The 21,983-nt window shown below is 45.2% G+C and overlaps 1 protein-coding gene across 1 annotated transcript in view; it reads left to right on the top strand.

The window, feature by feature from the left end:
* The first annotated feature begins 4,942 nt into the window (after positions 1–4,942).
* Positions 4,943–21,983, top strand: part of LOC112253266 (glutamate receptor ionotropic, NMDA 3B-like) — a 27,595-nt gene continuing 10,554 nt past the window's right edge. Inside the window, exons 1-4 of the mRNA XM_042323019.1 lie at positions 4,943–5,579; positions 10,276–11,374; positions 11,502–11,647; positions 15,818–15,933. Coding sequence (XP_042178953.1) covers positions 4,957–5,579; positions 10,276–11,374; positions 11,502–11,647; positions 15,818–15,933 — 1,984 coding nt within the window. The 5' untranslated portion in view covers positions 4,943–4,956. The remainder of the gene's footprint in view (positions 5,580–10,275; positions 11,375–11,501; positions 11,648–15,817; positions 15,934–21,983) is intronic.

Below are 21,983 nucleotides of genomic sequence, written 5' to 3'. Positions count from 1 at the left end.
AAGTAATATTGCAGGAATAGGAAATGTGAATTATTATGTGGATTATAGTTCATGGATTTTCTTGTAGGGGTTGATTGATTTATCGTAAGAAAAAATCTCGTTGAAAATTCAAAGTGGAAATTAAACAATTTGAGAAGCCTTTTGAAACATCAAATACACTAACAATACACTACAAGTTTTACAATTCCTGCATTGCATGAAAGTTCTCCTGCAACAAGGTGATCAAATTAAGATCCTACATACAGTTGAATTTGGAAGTTTACATACACCTTAGCCAAATAAATGTAACTCAGTTTTTCACAATTCCGGACATTTAAACCTAGTAGAAATTCCCTGTTTTAGGTCAGTTAGGATCTAGGATCACCACTTTATTTAAAAAATGTGAAATGTCAGAATAATAGTAGAGAGAACGATTTATTTCAGCTTTTCTTTCCTTCATCACATTCCCAGTGGGTCAGAAGTTTACATACACTCAATAAGTATTTGGTAGCATTGCCTTTAAATTGTTTTACTTGTGTCAAACATTTCGGGTAGCCTTCCACAAGCTTCCCACAATACGTTGGGTGAATTTTGGCCCATTCCTCCTGACAGACCTGGTGTAACTGAGTCAGGTTTGTAGGCCTCCTTGCTCGAACACACCTTTTCAGTTCTGCCCACAAATTTGCTATAGGTTTGAGGTCAGGGCTTTGTGAAGGCTACTCCAATATCTTGACTTTGTTATCCTTAAGCCATTTTTCCACAACTTTGGAAGTATGCTTGGGGTCATTGTCCTTTTGGAAGACCCATTTGCGACTAAGCTTCAACTTCCAGACTGATGTCTTGAGATGTTGCTCCAATATATCCACATAATTTTCCTACCTCATGATGCCATCTATTTTGTGAAGTGCACCAGTCCCTCCTGCAGCAAATCACCCCCATAACATGATGCTGCCACCCCCGTGCTTCATGGTTGGGATGGTGATCTTCAGCTTGCAAGCCTCCCCCTTTTTATTTCTCCAAAAAGTATGATTTTTTCCCCATGTGCAGTTGCAAACCATATTCGAGTGGCCTTTCAGGTTATGTCGATATAGGACTCGTTTTACTCTGGATATAGATACTTTTGTACCTGTTTCCTCCAGCATCTTCACAGGGTCCTTTGCTGTTGTTCTGGGATTGATTTGCACCTTTCACATCAAAGTACATTCATCTCTAGGAGACAAAACGTGTCTCCTTCCTGAGTGGTATGATGGCTGCGTGGTCCCATGGTGTTTATACTTGCGTACTATTGTTTGTACAGATGAACGTGGTTCCTTCAGGAATTTGGAAATTGCTCCCAAGGACGAACCAGACTTGTGGAGGTCTATAAAAAAAATTCTGAGGTTTTGGGTGATTTCTTTAGATTTTCCCATGATGTCAAGCAAAGAGGCACTGAGTTTGAAGGTAGGCCTTTAAATACATCAACAGGTACACCTCCAATTGACTCAAATTATGTCAATTGGCCTATCAGAAGATTCTAAAACCATTACATAATTTTCTGGAATTTTCCAAGCTGTTTAAAGGCACAGTCAACTTAGTGTATGTAAACTGGAATTGTGATACAGTGAATTATAAGTGAAATAATCTGTCTGTAAACAATTGTTGGAAAAATTACTTGTGTCAAACACAAGGTAGATGTCCTAACCGACTTGCCAAAACTATAGTTTGTTAACAAGAAATTTGTGGAGTGGTTGAAAAATGAGTTTTAATGATGCCAACCTAAGTGTATGGTAACTTCCGACTTCGAATGTATGTTCCTCTATGATGTGAACTGTTGAATTCTATTTTGATACTGCTTTGCGAGACAAGAATAACCAACACACAATATACTCCTGTGTTCTCAGTGAGATGTTATTGAAGGTTTTCCTCTGAACTGATTTATGAAGGGTCAAATAAAATTGTATTTGTCACATGTGCCTAATACAACTGGTGTAGACTTTACCATGAAATGCTTGCTTACGAGCCCTTTCCAACGATGCAGAGTTAAACAATTATTATAAAAAGAAAAATAGTAACACGAGGAATAGAATACACAAGAATGAAGCTATATACAGGGAGTACCAGATCAATGTACAGGGGCACAGAGTATTTGAAGTAGATACTGTATGTACACATCGCCTGGAGTCAAAATCGGACTTTACCGACAACTGGCACAAAAGCTACTTACAGTATGGGTATTCATACGAAGTAAGATACTTTGATGACAGGACTTTTGCTTATGTGCCATGTGTAAGTCATTGTCAAGCCCGACTCACTGACACCATGCCATCTGTTTATAGTTTATTTTATTTTTTATTTTTTTATTTCACCTTTATTTAACCAGGTAGGCTAGCTAAGAACAAGTTCTCATTTGCAACTGCGACCTGGCCAAGATAAAGCATAGCAGTGTGAACAGACAACACAGAGTTACACATGGAGTAAACAATTAACAAGTCAATAACACAGTAGAAAAAAAAGAGAGTCTATATACATTGTGTGCAAAAGGCATGAGGAGGTAGGCGAATAATTACAATTTTGCAGATTAACACTGGAGTGATAAAAGATCAGATGGTCATGTACAGGTAGAGATATTGGTGTGTAAAAGAGCAGAAAAGTAAATAAATATAAACAGTATGGGAATGAGGTAGGTAAAATTGGGTGGGCTATTTACCGATAGACTATGTACAGCTGCAGCGATCGGTTAGCTGCTCAGATAGCAGATGTTTGAAGTTGGTGAGGGAGATAAAAGTCTCCAACTTCAGCGATTTTTGCAATTCGTTCCAGTCACAGGCAGCAGAGAACTGGAACGAAAGGCGGCCAAATGAGGTGTTGGCTTTAGGGATGATCAGTGAGATACAGTGAGATAAGGCGGAGCTTTACCCAGCATGGACTTGTAGATGACCTGGAGCCAGTGGGTCTGACGACGAATATGTAGCGAGGGCCAGCCGACTAGAGCATACAGGTCGCAGTGGTGGGTGGTATAAGGTGCTTTAGTAACAAAACGGATGGCACTGTGATAAACTGCATCCAGTTTGCTGAGTAGAGTGTTGGAAGCTATTTTGTAGATGACATCGACGAAGTTGAGGATCGGTAGGATAGTCAGTTTTACTAGGGTAAGTTTGGCGGCGTGAGTGAAGGAGGATTTGTTGCGAAATAGAAAGCCGACTCTAGATTTGATTTTAGATTGGAGATGTTTGATATGAGTCTGGAAGGAGAGTTTACAGTCTAGCCAGACACCTAGGTACTTATAGATGTCCACATATTCTAGGTCCGAACCATCCAGGGTGGTGATGCTAGTCGGGCGTGCGGGTGCAGGCAGCGAATGGTTGAAAAGCATGCATTAGTAAGCAGTTATTGTGAGCTTCAGTACATTACAAAAGGGTCACAGTACACTTCGAAGTGAACTATAAACGCATTATGCCTTTTTGTTAATTCTGCTCAGTCTAGGGGGTTTCCAACCTCTGGTCTAGGTGGCAACATCAGTCTATTCTTCCTCTATGCCCAGGGAGGAGTTGACTCACTGGGTGCCACACTACAAAGCTCATTCTCCCTCAGTCCCAGGAGAAACCAAGCTTTGATCTCTTTATCTGGAGCAGAAGAATACTTTTGATGAGCGTCATTGAAATGGTTAATGGCTGCTGCCTGCAAACACACATGTATCAAACATTCACCTTTCAACTTATCCTCTGATGCACCTGTCCCAGCAGCTGTTTGAGGTTGCAGGAGTCAGAGAGAGGCAAACACACATTGAGATACACACACACACACACACACACACACACAAGGGGGAACCCGACATAGAGCATGAATTGCAATTTGTGCTTCCATCTCTCCTGTCTGTTTTCTGCAGCGAAGCGAATTAGCAACGTGTCAGGGAGGGTTACGGAAACGGGCACCCCAATTTTGAATGGGTATGTAGTGGTAATCAAACCAAGGCATTTGAAACAGGCGGTTTGAAATCGTCCCTCTTATCCGGTGATATTGCTTTTTGAGTCAAAGAGTGGCTAGGGAGAGCATAAGCTTGAAGCTCACCACAGTTTTTGTTTCATGAAAAAAAAGGGATTTAAAAGATAACCACTTTTCTCCATCCTTTAACATACAGAGGGTGTTTGAATTTCAATCAGTGATTAGAGTTGCATTCTCCAGTGTTTCAAAAAGAAAAGCCTTTAGGGTGTCCATATGTCACTCAGTCATTTGTTTTGGTTCTGACTTTTTCTTTGTCATTTTTTCGGAAATGAATGATTCATGATGCCTTTATAAGCCCTACATGCTTCACAACTTAATAACCACATTTCATACTGTTCTAATTCTCAGAGTAAAAACTCAACAGACATTATGAAAGTTTAAACAAGTTTATTCTACCCAAAGGGTCAATACAGCTGCATTCAGATAAAACATGTTTCCACCACCACAAGTACATGTATATATACTCCAATTTAGGCACTGCTCCTCCTCTCCAATCCTTACATCTATTATGGTTCGACAGGAAGAGGGTAAGAGGGTAATAAACCATAATTTCTCCCTTAAGAGGATCTGACCTGACCTCAACCCCTCATTTGCCTAACCCACAGATGTCCATCCGTATCCCCTATAGCAATCCTGTGACTTCCTCCCGTCCACCCAACACATTCCAAAGCCATCTGGCTCCTACAGATAACCATTAACTTCTGATGTAAAAACTAGTCTCTTTCACTCTTCAGATACTATACTTCTGAGTATAACAATGTTCCAAATTTAACCCAGAATCTAACCATACTGAAGAGATTGTGAAGACCATATGTAGATTGCTTTGCCAAATGTAACCACTATGTCATATTCCAACAAAGTTGTGCTTTACAAAGGGTGAGCAATGCTGTTTGATTACAGCAATTGTGAGACTCATGCTCCAGTTCTTTTCTTTGGATCTGAAACGGTTTCTGATTCTTTCTCTCTCTCTCCTCCCAGAACCGCTTCCACCTACAGATGGTTACTCGGATCCCCCCGTCGGGCCTGTCGGAGCTGCTGCTGGCCGTCCTCCAGCGGAGCGGCTGGCAGGAGCGCATGGCCGTGCTGTGCCAGGGTTGGGAGGAGGATGGCCTGCTGGAACTACTGGACCTCCAGAGCCACCTGGGCTGTGGTGCAAACCGTTGGCAACTCCGCGCCCTCCTCAACCTCACCCGTGCTGGCCCAGCAGAATCCCAAATCCAGGACTTCCTTTCAGAACACTTCCGGGGGCAGGGCCCAAGTCAGATCCCACCACCGGCTGCGGTGCTGCTGTTTGGGGGCGACCCAGAGTGTGCCGCGGCGGTGCTGCGGAGCGCCCAGGACTTGGGGCTGATGCTGCCCATGGTGCACTGGGTGCTGGGCTACCCACTGAGCCCCGACGCCCTGCACTCCATCGGCCTACCCCTGGGTCTGCTGGCCTACGGTGAAGTGGAGCGCAAGCCGCTGGACTTCTACATCCGCGACGCACTCCAGCTGGTAGGCCGGGCAGTGTCAGCGGCCACAGTGGTGCGCCCAGACCTGGCGCTCATCCAGAACATGGTCAACTGCTACGACAAACCCAACAAGCACGAGGTGCCCTCCTCCGGACAGTACCTTGCCAGGTAAGGCTGGTTTACGTTGAACCTTTAACTCACAAAGCCTCTGGAGGTTTAAAAGAATAGTTTACATACATACACACAGTCAGGTCCAACATTATTGGCACCCTTGATAAAGATGAGCAAAAATCTTTACACCCCTTCATCTTTTCCATATTTTGGTGTGTTACATCCTGAATTTAAATGGACAAAATGTTGAGTTTGTGTTACTGTCCTACACACAATATCCCATAATGTCAAAGTGGAATTGTGTTTTTAGAATGTTTTACAAATCAATTACAAATGAAAAGCTGAAATGTCTTGAGTCAATAAGTATTCAACCCCTTTGTTATGGCAAGCCTAAATAAGCCTAAATAAGTTCAGGAGTAAAACTTTGCTTAACAAGTCACATACAAAAGTTGCATGGACTCTGTGTGCAATAATAGTGTTTAACATTATTTTGGAATGACTACCTCATCTCTGTACCCCACACATACAATTATCTGTAAGGTCCCTCAGTAGAGCAGTAAAAAAAACACCCAGTCACTACAAAGATACAGACGTCCTTCCTAACTCAGTTGCCGGAGAGGAAGGAAACCGCTCAGGGATTTCACCATGAGGCAAATGGTGACTTTAAAGCAGTTAGAGTTTAATGGCTGTGATAGGAGAAAACTGGGTATGATTCAACAACATTGTAGTTACTCCACAATACTAACCTACATGACATAGTGAAAAGAAGGAAGCCTGTACAGAATACAAACATTCCAAAACATGCTTCCTGTTTGAAATAAAGTACTAAAGTAAAACTGCAAAAAATGTGGGAAAGAAATGTACTATTTGTCTTGAGTACAAAGTGTTACGTTTGGAGCAAATCCAATACAACACATCACTGAGTACCACTCTTCGAAATTTCAAGCATGGTGATGCTGCATCATGAAATGGGTATGCTTGTCATCAGCAAGGACTAGGCAGTTTTCTAGGATAAAAAGAAATGGAATACAGCTAAGCACAGGCAAAATCCTAGAGGAAAAACCTTGTTCAGTCTGCTTTCCAACAGGCACTGGGAGACAAATTCACCTTTCAGCATGACAATAACCTAACACAAGGCCAAATATACATTGGAGTTGCTTACCAAGACAACAGGGAATGTTGCCGAATTACAGTTTTGACTTAAATCTGCTTGAAAATCTATGGCAAGACCTGAAAATGGCTGTCTAGAAATGATCAACAACCAATTTGACAGACCTTGAAGAATCTGGAAAATAATAATGTGCAAATTTAGCTTAATCCAGGTGTGGAAAGCTCTTCGAGACTTACCTAGAAAGACTCACAGCTGTAATCGCTGCCAAAGATGATTCTAACATGTATTGACTCAGAGGGTTGAATTCTTAACTAATCAAGATATATTAGTGTTTTATTTTTTATGAATGTTTTACAAATGTTAGCATTTTGTGTAGATCGTTGACGAAAAAATGACAATTAAATCAATTTGAATCCCATTTTGTAACACAACATAATGTGGAAAAAGTCAAGGCGTGTGAATATTTTCTGAAGGCATACATACATACAAAAGTTTGTGTAAATTCTTTCAAATTAGTGGATTTGGCTATTTTAGCAACACCCGTTGCTGACAGGTGTATAAAATCGAGTCCACAGCCATGCAATCTCCACAGACAAACATTGTCAGCAGAATGGCCCATACTGAAGAGCTCAGTGACTTTCAACGTGGCACTGATGCCACCTTTCCAACAAGTCATTTAGTCAAATTTCTGCCCTGCTAGTGCTGCCCCGGTCAACTGTAAGTGCTGTTACATTAGGAGCACCTTCCTAATATTGGGTTGACTCCAACACTTCCTTCAGTTGTGTCAAGTTGGTTGGATGTCCTTTGTGTGTTGGACCATTCTTGTTACACACAGGAAACTGTTGAGCTTGAAAAACCCAGCAGCGTGCAGTTCTTGACACAAACCGGTGCGTCTGGCACCTACTACCATACCCCCTTCAAAGGCACTTAAATATTTTGTCTTTCCCATTTACCCTCTGAATGGCACACACACATCTATGTCTTAATTATGATTAGGCTTAAAAATCCCCTTAATTTACACTGATTGAAGTGGATTTTTAACAAGTGACATCAGTAAGGGATCATAGCTTTCAACTGGATTCATCTGGTCAGTCTGTCATGGGAAAGAGCAAGTGTTCTCAATGTTTTATATACTCAGTGTACATACACCAACACGCACATGCACGCACACGCATGCATGCACGCACACACACACACACACACACACACACACACACACACACACACACACACACACACACACACACACACACACACACACACACACACACACACACATGCATACTGTTGTATTGCATTCTGTTGCATCTCCTTTTAGCCAAGTTGTGTCTGAATAGTGTTTTCAGGTCCATATTATTATAACGAATTGGTTCAGTAAGTGCTGTAGACAGTTAAGTAGTGATTCTCTCCCAGTGTCAGTGTTCGCAGGAGACTGCAAATAGGCCTATCTCTTGCTGAGGTCAGACTTTTCGTCACCCCCAACCACAGAGCAGCTCTTCTAAACACAATGATAGATGCAGCCTCCAGTGTTTGGAGAGAGGCTGGAGTGTGTTTGTACACATACGTACACAGACTCTCTCTCACACACACGCACGCATGCACGAACACACACGTGCACACACACACACACGTGCAAACACACATGTGCACACACACACACACACACACACACAGACAGACAGACAGACAGACAGACAGACAGACAGACAGACAGACAGACAGACAGACAGACAGACAGACAGACAGACAGACAGACAGACAGACAGACAGACAGACAGACAGACAGACAGACAGACAGACAGACAGACAGACAGACAGACAGACAGACAGACACTCTCTTTCAAACACATGCACACACATGCACTCATCCAGCTGGAATACAAACATGAAGTGGAGGAGGGTAGAGTTTTAAGCTTTATTCATGAGTTCCAGTCAGTTGCCTCCCCAACAGGGCAGCCAGGCTCCCTTATCAAAAGAGCCCACAGTCCTTTCTGTCTCTGCGTGGCTCAGAGCAGTGCAGAGCAACAGCAGCACACAGCTTTACAACTGCTGTATCTGCCACAAACCAGAGTAACAACAGCTGCGCAACCTAGCCATGCAGCCAGCGTCTCAGCACAAAAACACAGTAGAATGAGCTTCAATTGGACCAATTGTAACTAGGCTCAGCTATATCATGTTTGAAAAAACGATACACCAGAAATGATGCAATAGCTTGTGGGTCTGGAATGCTAGAGCACCATGTTGTATTTATTAATTGGCTGAAAGAGGCAAGTCATTTTGAGCAGTAAGGAGTTAGCACTTCATTTCAGGAGTAGTGTTTGTTGCCTGGGGCGTCAACGCAGAGGAGAATGATTACAACATTTTGGAAAGCACCCCTTTATAACTATAATAAAACTATATTCAGTTCAACCAAGTCATTTAGGAGGGCCATCTAACTAATGGGATTGACTGGGTGCCTAGTGCAGAGTAAAGATCGACGATGTCGAGATAACTGCGATTTGCTCAAGAACAACTCCATGATAATCATAATGTCACCTAGACATATAATTACAGCTACATAACAGAGCCACTATTAGAGAGAGAAGAGGGCTTCAGGGGAGGAAGGAATGGATCATGAGAGAAATATAGAAACCCAAAGAGGTTGAGGTGAGGGAGGTGGATGCTTTTAAGTAATTGCAACCTGTGCCTACTGTTAAAGAGGAACACATAGCCTTTCAATGTAATGATGTAATAGCATCCAGCTCCTTTTACCTTGTGTGGGGTTGAGAAGAAAGATGGGAGGAGGGGGATGTAGGCTGAGACAGAGAGAAATTAATGACCTAAAGGTTTGGAGACAAATTACCTTTGAATTTTCGATGAAAGAAGTTCAGCGGCGATCACATGGTGTCATCTCAGTTATTGATGGCTGCACACATTCATCCTGACACAACATGACTGTCACAGCTACCCTCAGCCAATGGGATTGGCTGGATCTGTATTTCCTGAAGTGACCCCTTTGCTAAGCTAACCGCTAGCGCTAAGCTAAACCACCATGTCGTAATTCATTGAAGGGCTAACCGCTAGGGGCTAGCATTTCACCATGGATCCGAGGCAGAAATGTATGAACTGGGGCAGGTTTTCACATGTAAATTAGCTACTCACTCGCTCAACTAAGCAGAGCCTGGCATTCAGAGTCTGGGGTGAGGCCAAATAGGTGTCAGCCAGAAAGATAGCCAATCCTAGCCATGGGGAAATGACTAGCTGTCAATCAGAGTGGTGATGGTATACACTGTTGGCCTTGCTGCAGGTGCAGGATGGATTAGTTTGGCTTCAATAGATGCCAATCCTGCATTTGACACGTTGTGCTACAGTAGCTAAGGTGCCTGTCTGGACTGTGCTGCAGGTCAGGTGTGGAGAGAAGAGGTGTAGGTGGTTACAATCAGATCACATTTTGGAGTTCACTGTGCATTTCCTGAAATGAGTTTGATACTGTACACTCTGACTCACTATCCCTGTGGCCAGAAGTCCATGTTCCCCTCCCCCCGCCACCACACCATAGAAATCATCTAGGAAATGCAATATCTTGGGACTCAAATGCATGCACTAAATAGCCTGAAGGGTAATGAAGTCCTGTAATCTAATGTGATCTCCTCTGGCCTATAGGTTCCTGTCCAACACATCGTTCTCAGGGCTGACGGGGCCGGTGACGGTGCAGAGGAACCTATCCCGAGTTCTCACCTCTCAGCGATTCCACATCTGGAGCCTGCAGCGGGACGCGGTGGGCCAGCCCACCTGGGTGACAGTGGGCAGCTGGGAGGGGGGCCATCTGGAGGTGGAGGACCAGGGCCTGTGGCAAGGGCACAATGGCAAGGGCCATGGCCGGGGGGAGGGCCAGGGGAGTTGGGGCGGGGGCCGGTGGCGAGCCGGCAGTCCTGTGGCAGGCAGCCGGGTGCGGGTAGTCACCCTAGTGGAGCACCCCTTCGTATTCACTCGGGAGGTGGATGAGGACGGGAACTGTCCGGCAGGACAGTATTGCCTGGACGCGGGGACAAACAGCTCAGATATGCTGGAGCGCTACTTCAGTGAGCGTGCCACGGGAAACTCTACCTTCCTGCCCACGGACTACGGCAAGTGTTGTTACGGATACTGCATAGACCTGCTGGAGAAAATGTCAGAGGACATGCACTTTGAGTACGACCTGTACATCGTGGGCGACGGGAAGTACGGTGCATCGAAAAGCGGTCGCTGGACTGGGCTGGTGGGTGACCTGCTCAATGGCGTGGCCGACATGGCCGTCACCTCATTCAGTATTAACTCAGTACGCAGCCGTGTCATCGACTTCACCTCGCCCTTCTTCTCCACCTCGCTGGGCATCCTGGTGCGCAGCAAGGACACGGCGGCGCCCATCGGCGCCTTCATGTGGCCCCTGCACTGGTCTATGTGGGTGGGCATCTTTGTGGCGCTGCATATCACCGCCCTCTTTCTCACCCTCTATGAGTGGAAGAGCCCGTTTGGCATGACGCCACATGGACGCAACCGTCTGCGTGTCTTCTCCTACTCGTCTGCGCTCAACCTCTGCTATGCCATCTTGTTTGGCCGCACGGTCTCCAGCAAGACGCCCAAGTGCTGGACGGGTCGGTTTCTGATGAACCTGTGGGCCATCTTCTGCCTGCTGGTGCTGTCCAGCTACACAGCCAACCTGGCCGCCGTCATGGTCGGCGAGAAGACCTTCGAGGAGCTATCGGGGATCCACGACGCCAAGGTGAGTATTTCTTTTCATGATTAACTCTTCTCTCCCGCCACAATCTCGTTCTCCCTCACCCTCTATCTCTCTAATCTTCCCTCTCTCTCCCTCCCTTTCCCCTCTACCTTCTTCCCTTCCACCCCAGCTCCATCACCCATCCCATGGTTTCAGGTTTGGCACGGTGAGGGAGAGCAGCGCTGAGGAGTACATGAAGAAGAGTTTCCCAGAGATGCACGAGTACATGAGGCGCTACAATGAGCCCACCACACCCGATGGAGTGTCCACCCTCAAGTAAGAGATCACAACCCTACTTCTGGAGCGCTACAGGGTGTGCAAGCTTTTGTTCCAGCCATACACTCACATACCCGATTCAGCTAATCAAGGTCCTAATGAGCAGCTGCTTAGTAGAATCAGGTGTGTTCGAGTGGGGCTGGGACAAAAAGCCTGCACCTGCAGTATCACTCTTAGAGTAAGATTGTCCATGGCAACTCTGAGCTACATCCATAGAAATACTATTTAAAGGCACTTTAACCTACGTTTGATTGTATCCATGGGTGTTTATAAGTGTTATTTAAGTTATTTGGCCAGACGTGGATCAAGTCAAGCACAGAGTAGATAGATACTTTCTCTGTCTGCTCTGTCTTCCTCATTGAGAAGTGTTTGTTGTGTTCCTCAAAGAAAGGTCTGTCATCAAGGAAGGCAGAAGAGAAAGGCAATGGAGAGGAGAGGCCAGTGGTATTGCTTCAAAACAAGATCAAATGGGAAAGGGAGCACACACAAAAAAACTGTCTCTCTACGTGTGTTGTCTGACTCTCTAGAGACACAAGGCTGCAAAGTTGATCCTCAGGTGGAAGGTTATAGTTCAATTTAGACCAAGAAAGAGAAGACAACTGTCATGTGAACTTGTGATTGTGTAGACTGTGGATCCTCCTATTTTATCTTAGTTTTGTAAAAATCTTTTGACAAGGTTAGCCAGTATCCACATAGACATGTTTGAATATTGTGTTACAAAATAACTTAGAAGGGTGTTGTGGGAGGCGGCTTCAGCCTGGCCTGAAGAGGGAGACATGAAAAGAGGGTGAGATTCGGTAGTTTGTGGGGAGCTGTAATCTATATGTCACCTTGTTGACCCTCCGGAGAACCTTGAACGGCCCCATAAACCAGGGGCTCAGTTTCTTACAGGGCAGGCGGAGTGGGAGGTTCCTGGTGGAGAGCCAGATGCAATCACCAGGATGGAACACGGGAGCCTCACTGAAGTGGCGATCTGCCTGCTTCTTCTGGTGGCGGATGGCACGCTGGAGCCTCATGTAGGCATTTTTCCTAACTTCTTCTGCGTGCCTGAACTACTCTTCCACCGCAGGAGCTTTAGTCTGGCTCGGGGTCCACGGAGCCAGGGCCGGCTGATAACCCATAACACACTGGAAGGGAGTCAGCCCTTGGAGGAGTGACGCAATGAATTCTTGGTGTAATCCGCCCAGGGAAGGAATCGGGCCCACTCTCCCTGCCGGTCCTGGCAGTGACTCCTCAGGAACCTCCCTAGTTCCTTGTTCATCATCTCCACCTGCCCGTTAGACTGAGGCCGGTACCCGGAAGTATCCTCCAGCTTTTCCATTATGGTTTTCAATACCCGTGACGTGAATTTGTGGCCACGGTCAGAGACGATGTCCTTCGGAAGGCCATAGTGCCGGAAGACCTGCTGGAACAGTGCCTCAAAGACCTGGAGAGTGGTAGGGAGACCAGAACGGCAGGATTTAGAGAATTTGTCCTCAACCACTAAAATGGTGGTGAAACCATCAGAGGAGGGGAGAACAGTGACAAAATCTTTGGACAGATGTGACAGGAAGGGGAGGTAGTTTCCCTGCTGGAACGTGAAGGGGAATTTTTTGATTGAGTACATACTGAACATGAGTTGACATAGTAGGCGACATCCTGTGCCAAAGTGGGACACCAGTATTTATCAGAAAGGGATTGGATGGTGCGGGTGATACCTGGATATCCAGTGGCGAGGGATGTGTGTGCCCAGGTCAACAGCTGATCTCGCACCTCCGCAGGGATGTACAGTGCCTTGCAAAAGTATTCGGCCCCCTTGAACTTTGCGACCTTTTGCCACATTTCAGGCTTCAAACATAAAGATATAAAACTGTATTTTTTTGTGAAGAATCAACAACAAGTGGGACACAATCATGAAGTGGAACGACATTTATTGGATATTTCAAACTTTTTTAACAAATCAAAAACTGAAAAATTGGGCGTGCAAAATTATTCAGCCCCCTTAAGTTAATACTTTGTAGCGCCACCTTTCACCTTTCACCTCTCGATGTGCAAAACTGATAGAGACATACCCCAAGCGACTTACAGCTGTAATCGGTAAAAGGTGTAAAAAAAAGGTGAAAGGTGAAAGGTGGCGCTACAAAGTATTAACTTAAGGGGGCTGAATAATTTTGCACGCCCAATTTTTCAGTTTTTGATTTGTTAAAAAAGTTTGAAATATCCAATAAATGTCGTTCCACTTCATGATTGTGTCCCACTTGTTGTTGATTCTTCACAAAAAAATACAGTTTTATATCTTTATGTTTGAAGCCTGAAATGTGGCAAAAGGTCGCAAAGTTCAAGGGGGCCGAATACTTTCGCAAGGCACTGTATATATATATATACAGCGGGGAGAACAAGTATTTACTATACAGGTAAAATATAGATATTTTGATATACAGGTAACGAGTTCAAACAGGTGCAGTTAATACAGGTAATGAGTGGAGAACAGGAGGGCTTCTTACTGGTTGGTAGGTGATCAAATACTTATGTCATGCAATAAAATCCAAATTAATTACTTAAAAATCATACAATGTGATTTTCTGGATTTTTGTTTTAGATTCCGCCTCTCACAGTTGAAGTGTACGATGATAAAAATTACAGACCTCTACATGCTTTGTAAGTAGGAAAACCTGCAAAATCAGCAGTGTATCAAATACTTGTTCTCCCCACTGTATATATCTATATATATATTCTGCTGCTTCCATATTTTCGAGGTAGTATTCTGTAACGTAGACCCAGGGAGTCTGGAAGCAAGTGTAGTGTGATTTTAATGAAAACAACCATGGAACGAATACAAAACAAGAGCAGCATGTAACAAGGAAAACATAAACAATACTACCTGAAGGTGTGTGTAATGAGGGTTGCCAGGTGAGCATAATGATGGGTTGCCAGGACCAGTGGCTAGTAAACCGGTCGACATTGAGCACCAGGGAGGGGGAGCGGGAGCGGGAGTAGACGTGACAAGTTGATCCCTTCTGGAATAAGAGTTTTGATGGATGGCTTGATTAAACAGCCAAAGTGCCAGAAAATTGCTGGTAATATCCACTGTTGATTTCTTACCGAAGAGGTCATCCCCTCCTTACAATTGAAGCTGAAGTCAGAGGACTCCAAAGCTGACACATTTGATAATGTGCAGTTTTGACATCTTGAACCTCAATTATGATAGTTCCCATGACCCATAATCCTCTCTGGTTCAGCTGATGTGCCTAGTCAGGAGTCAGCATCATAATGGAAGTTGAGGGCCTGATTTGGGCACTGTACTCTGTCTGCATTCATTCCGGTTTTGTTTAGTCAGACAGGCGATTAATATGTGACAAAAAACATATATCTAATGGCTTTGCTTTACCCTTCTCCTTCTGTCCAATTTCCCTGGAGGACTGATTCTGAGCCCCCCATTTACACTGAGACATGAAGTATAAACATGATGGTGACGAGGGCCATGTGCTGAATCTGGAATGAGGGAGCTTTTTGATGTGTGGTGCGTAGGATTGAGACATGGTCAATTTCAAACTTGGCCTTTTTGGTTTGTGGTTTACAACGATTAGGACGTGGCCTAGTTGGTGTGTTGTGATTGGGACGTGACCTAGTTGGTGTGTTGGGATTGGGACGTGGCCTAGTTGGTGTGTTGTGATTGGGACGTGGCCTATTTGTTGTGTTGTGATTGGGATGTGGCCTAGTTGGTGTGTTGTGATTGGGACGTGGCCTAGTTGGTGTGTTGTGATTGGGACATGGCCTGTATGTTGTGTTGTGATTGGGACGTGGCCTAGTTGGTGTGCTGTGATTGGGATGTGGCCTGTTTGGTGTGTGGTGATTGGGACGTGGCCTAGTTGGTGTGTTGTGATTGGGACGTGACCTGTTTGGTGTGTGGTGATTTGGACATGGCCTAGTTGGTGTGTTGTGATTGGGACGTGGCCTGTTTGGTGTGTGGTGATTTGGACGTGGCCTGTTTGGTGTGTGGTGATTGGGACGTGGCCTATTTGTTGTGTTGTGATTGGGACATGGCCTATTTGTTGTGTTGTGATTGGGACGTGGGCTATTTGGTGTGTTGTGATTGGGACGTGGACTATTTGGTGTTTTATGATTGAGATTTGGCCTGTATGGTGTGTGGTGATTGGGATGTGTATAACCCCTTCTCCCTGTGTGTTGAAGGGTAGATCCCCCTCAGCTTGATGCCTTCATCATGGACAAGGCCCTGCTGGACTACGAGGTGTCCATCGACGCAGACTGCAAGCTGCTCACTGTGGGCAAGCCCTTCGCCATCGAAGGTAAGAAACCACCCGTCCATCCTGACACTGTATTGTTTTGACAGCCCTCAGACTTGACGGCTCTAGAGTCATTGCCTGTCTGTCTGTGTCTATGTGTGTCTCTCTGTTTATGTTTATGTTTATGTTTATGTGTGTGTGTGTGTGTGTGTGTGTGTGTGTGTGTGTGTGTGTGTGTGTGTGTTTCTTAAGTGCCCTGGCCCTATGTAAGTAGGCATGCACTTGCTTGAATGTGTGTTTGGATTCCCTGTCCTCTCCCTGTTTTCTAGTTAATCTCAAATTCACATTATTTTCATTTGAATATGTATTATTCAAATATATTCATTGCTATTTTGTCTGAACCAACATCACACCCATGTTTCTGAGAGCCTGTGCAGGATTATGGGGAGTAAGTGGAAACAGCCTCCCGCGGTTTGCCTTTCTGTGTTTGTCTTTCTGTGTTTGTCTTTCTGTGTTTGTCTTTCTGCATTGCTGCTCCCACATTGTCAACGCATTAAGGTTCACTTTTCACTGTCAATCTTTTTTAGAGCAGTTACAGTAGGTGTTATGGGTTCTGGTGACCCACAGGGTGTGCGGGAACAGTGTGAAACAGGGACGTACTATCTAAACTTGTCCAATAAGAAACATGTTTTTATTTTCTGTTGCAAGACGTCATTTGTTTGCCATAATAACACAACCCTAATTCAGTTCACCAAGAACATGATGAGTACTTGATAGCAGATGTATTGTGCAGGAATAGAAGGACATGATGAGTACTTGATAGCAGATGTATTGTGCAGGATAGAAGGACACGATGAGTACTTGATAGCAGATGTATTGTGCAGGAATAGAAGGACATGATGAGTACTTGATAGCAGATGTATTGTGCAGGATAGAAGGACATGATGAGTACTTGATAGCAGATGTATTGTGCAGGATAGAAGGACATGATGAGTACTTGATAGCAGATGTATTGTGCAGGAATAGAAGGACATGATGAGTACTTGATAGCAGATGTATTGTGCAGGATAGAAGGACATGATGAGTACTTGATAGCAGATGTATTGTGCAGGATAGAAGGACAGACAGCACACCCTGTGGGTTTCTTGAACCAGGATTGAAAATAATTGTTCAGAGAAGTATCCCTCCAGGCTAAAGTGGGGGCTGTTGAAATCAGTGAGGAGGCACAATTTTGGGGGGTTCTTGCGTTGGAATTCTGCTTATAACACGCTATACCACAATAAACATAAAGTTCAAATTCAGAGACTCCAAGACCATTGAGTGCTTTTGAAGTGACAGGTTGCCACTAAAGCAAGGCCATTTGACAATTATTATAGGCTACAAGATAGATAGAGTAATTCACCTATTACAAACAGCCTATGTGAATGCAGCCGTACACACAGCGTCTTACCAAAATAATGCAAACTAAATGCTGAAACTAGTAGCCTAGTTACTCATGCAAAACAAAAATACTAAATAGCAATTTGGGTTAGAATATCGACACAACTGCGAATGCAAACGAATGAATGTGAACAGAACAAATTAGCGGTAGGTGCACTATAGGCCTACAATCTAAATATCAGATCGATAAAGGTATGACACAATCTATATTTAGCCTATTTACACTTCAAACATGGAAAATCATGCAGCTCATTAATTCAGCAACACGTTGCGATATTCCACAATAAACTTCTGTCGATCAAATTCAACCCACCCACGTAATCATTTAATCAATGCCGGCCTACTGTAAACATGTTTCCAATACGTACAGTTCCATTTACAACCAAGCAATGGACTACCATAAAAACAGAATATAGACTATCTATTGCTATGATGAAACATACGAATATGTAGCTATACCCAGGGGCGTCATTTGGGTTATTGCATTGGAATTATATTGAATTCTGCTTATATCACACTACACTACTATAAACATAAAAGTTCAAATGCAGAGACCATTGAGTGCTTTTGACACATCTACTGGGTATTCCAGCCAATATCTTCCTATGAACCAGTTGCTATTAAATTAAGGATTTTGGACAGAAAACCTGCAGCAAGGGTAGGATTCAATAGGCTAATCTGGGCTGGCTACTCTGTTCCAAAAATTGTCAGGGACAGTCGGAGGTGGAAGTGGATGTGGAGCCATTATCCTGGCGGTGCTTGTGGAAGGGCTGGTAGGCTCTGCACTTGGTGCTAGCTGGAGTTCGGCAGCATCATCGCTGCTGGGCTTGGTGGTGGCCTCGGTGGTTTGATTTCTGATATCCATTGTGGCAGATTAGCTGGTTAGAGCTAAATAGGCTAATAACTAAGACCTTTTACAGCTAGTTGAGAAGCTAACTAAACTCTGTAGTGGTGGGGCGCTTTAACTGTGACCCCGTCCTTCTAAATCTAAATAAAACATTCCAGGCGGAGGTGTATCACATTATTCACGTAGCCTACCACAGATGAGCAGGGTTTTTCATGATTTTTATGGAAACCCAAAGGAGTCATACATAACCGCCCAGTGGCTTTCCCCTTATCACTCTGGCAGGTTCTCAGTCCATGGTGCTGATAAAGCGCAGTGAAGATACAGATTTGGCGCCAACCTGTCACTCAAACATTTGAAATCTTTGCTATTTTTGTATAGGGACATAAAACTAAAACTAAGGGGGGACAAGTTTCAACTGTGGGGGCTAACCCGGGTGCGTATCTCTTCTTGATCCTGATTCCCCCAATCTATCCTTTACTGAGATATACAGTGCATTTGGAAAGTATTCAGACCCCTTCACTTTTTCCACATTTTGTTACGTTACAACCTTATTCTAAATTGTATTAAATCTTTTTTACCCCCCCATCAATCTACCTACACACAATACCCTATAATGACAAAGCAAAAACAAGTTTTTAGAAAATGTTGCAAATGTATTAAAAATAAAAAACTGAAATATCACATTTACATACGTATTCAGACCTTTTACTCAGTACTTTGTTGAAACACCTTTGGCAGTGATTACAGCCTCAAGTCTTCTTGGGTATGACCCTATAAGCTTGGCACACCTGTATTTGGGGAGTTTCTCCCATTCTTCTCTGCAGATCCTCCCAAGTTTGATCAGGTTGGATGAGGAGTGTCGCTGCACAGCTATTTTCAGGTCTCTCCAGAGATGAAAGACCGTGTTCAAGTCCGGGCTCTGACTGGGCCACTCAAGGACATTCAGAGACTTGACCAAAAGCCACTCCTGCGTTGTCTTGGCTGTGTGTTTGGCTGTGGGGGAGAGGGGGAACGGTAATAGGAGGATGGGGGAGAGAGGGAACGGTAATAGGAGGATGGGGGAGAGGGGGAACGGTAATAGGAGGATGGGGGAGAGAGGGAACGGTATTAGGAGGATGGGGAGAGAGGGAACGGTAATAGGAGGATGGGGGAGAGAGGGAACGGTAATAGGAGGATGGGGGAGAGAGGGAACGGTAATAGGAGGGATAAAGGAGAGAGGGAACGGTAATAGGAGGATGGGGGAGAGAGGGAACGGTAATAGGAGGATGGGGGAGAGAGGGAACGGTAATAGGAGGGATAAAGGAGAGAGGGAACATTAATAGGAGGATGGGGGAGAGGGAACGGTAATAGGAGGATGGGGGAGAGAGGGAATGGTAATAGGAGGATGGGGGAGAGAGGGAATGGTAATAGGAGGATGGGGGAGAGAGGGAACGGTAATAGGAGGATGGGGGAGAGAGGGAACGGTAATAGGAGGATGGGGGAGAGAGGGAACGGTAATAGGAGGATGGGGGAGAGGGGGAACGGTAATAGGAGGATGGGGGAGAGAGGGAACGGTAATAGGAGGATGGGGGAGAGAGGGAACGGTAATAGGAGGATGGGGAGAGAAGGAACGGTAATAGGAGGATGGGGGAGAGGGGGAACGGTAATAGGAGGATGGGGGAGAGAGGGAATGGTAATAGGAGGGATAAAGGAGAGAGGGAACGGTAATAGGAGGATGGGGGAGAGAGGGAACAGTAATAGGAGGATGAGGGAGAGAGGGAACGGTAATAAGAGGATGGGGGAGAGAGGGAATGGTAATAGGAGGGATAAAGGAGAGAGGGAACGGTAATAGGAGGATGGGGGAGAGAGGGAACGGTAATGAAAGAGTCTGTCATCTGGCTGCTGTTTCTATTAGCCTGAAAGGGCAGGCCTGCTGTGTTGGATGTGTAGAATGTCAGCTGACGCTATGTTTTCAGATTCATCACTGGGCAGGACACACACATACAGTACACACACACCCATATGCAAACGCACACACACACACACCCATATGCAAACACACACACACACACTCCCGTTTGTCTTTTTCCCTTTTCGTCTGGAAATTCTACAACTGTGGGATAGCTCGCACATACTATTTGCCTATTTTTGGTGGCATGAAAGTGTGTGTGTGTGTGTGTGTGTGTGTGCTGTGTGTGTGTGTGTGTGTGTGTGTGTGTGTGTGTGTGTGTGTGTGTGTGTGTGTGTGTGTGTGTGTGTGTGTGTGTGTGTGTGTGTGTGTGAGAGATGCCCTCTCGTCTCATTTGCATATTTTATACTTGTGAACTTCATTGCTCACCAGCTTTGAAACGGCAACATTTTGTCTGCCAGATATCTTTCATGAGACTAAGTCACGCGCTCTGGACGGGCGATTGGAGGAGCAAATTCTATTTGAGTCAAGCTTTTTCACATTTTTCCTGAAAATAATCCCCCCCTCTACTCACACTTCCTTTACATCACAATATTTCAGGAAACAGACTTGTAAGAACTGCATTACTCAATCAACTGGTTGCTCTAGAGAGCTGATTTAGTGAGCAATTTCACCAGGGAAGAGGGATCTTTGTTTTCGTTTTTCTGAGTTTGGGGAGACAACTAAACCATGTGTGGAACAGGATCTACACCTTCTCTTTTCACAGTAACTCCTGGAATATTATATTGCTCTTTTTTGCCTGTGTTTTGAAGTGAGAAATGTTCCTCCGTTTTGGGCCCTGACCTCTAGACAGTCATTCATAATAAAGCAGTAATTGGGGTTTTGCTCAATTAGACCTCTCCTATCTCATCTCTCCTCTCCGTTAATTGCATTTTCTAACCTCCCTCGCTCTTCCCTTTCACTTCCCTCGCTCTTCCCTTTCACTTCCCTCGCTCTTCCCTTTCACTTCCCTCGCTCTTCCCTTTCACTTCCCTCGCTCTTCCCTTTCACTTCCCTCGCTCTTCCCTTTCACTTCCCTCGCTCTTCCCTTTCACTTCCCTCGCTCTTCCCTTTCACTTCCCTCGCTCTTCCCTTTCACTTCCCTTGCTCTTCCCTCGCTCTTCCCTCGCTCTTCCCTTTCACTTCCCTCGCTCTTCCCTTTCACTTCCCTCGCTCTTCCCTTTCACTTCCCTCGCTCTTCCCTTTCACTTCCCTCGCTCTTCCCTTTCACTTCCCTCGCTCTTCCCTTTCACTTCCCTCGCTCTTCCCTTTCACTTCCCTCGCTATTCCCTTTCACTTCCCTCGCTCTTCCCTTTCACTTCCCTCGCTCTTCCCTTTCACTTCCCTCGCTCTTCCCTTTCACTTCCCTCGCTCTTCCCTTTCACTTCCCTCGCTCTTCCCTTTCACTTCCCTCGCTCTTCCCTTTCACTTCCCTCGCTCTTCCCTTTCACTTCCGTCGCTTTTCACTTCCCTCGCTATTCCCTCGCTCTTCCCTTGCTCTTCCCTCGCTCTTCCCTCGCTCTTCCCTCGCGCTTTAGCTGCTCTTCCTTCGCTCTTCCTTTGCTCTTCCCTCAAATCTTCCCTCGCTCTTCCCTCGCTCTTCCTTCGCACTTCCCTCGCTCTTCCTTCGTTCTTCCCTCGCTCTTCCCTCGCTCTTCTCTTACTCTTCCTTCGCTCTTCCCTTGTTCTTCCCTTGTTCTTCCCTCGCTCTTCCCTCGCTCTTCCCTCGAATCTTCCCATCGCCTCTTCCCTCGCTCTTCCTTCGCTCTTCCCTCACTCTTCCTTCGCTCTTCCCTTGCTCTTCCCTCGCTCTCCCCTCAAATCTTCCCTCGCTCTTCCCTCACTCTTCGCTCGCTCTTCCCTCAAATCTTCGCTCGCTCTTCCCTCACTCTTCCTTCG

The sequence above is a fragment of the Oncorhynchus tshawytscha genome, linkage group LG06 (assembly GCF_018296145.1).
Source record: "Oncorhynchus tshawytscha isolate Ot180627B linkage group LG06, Otsh_v2.0, whole genome shotgun sequence".
NCBI classification, from domain to species: Eukaryota; Metazoa; Chordata; class Actinopteri; order Salmoniformes; family Salmonidae; genus Oncorhynchus; species Oncorhynchus tshawytscha.
The sequence above is the reverse complement of the archived record's forward strand: the minus strand, read 5'-3'. Positions and strand labels throughout refer to the sequence as shown.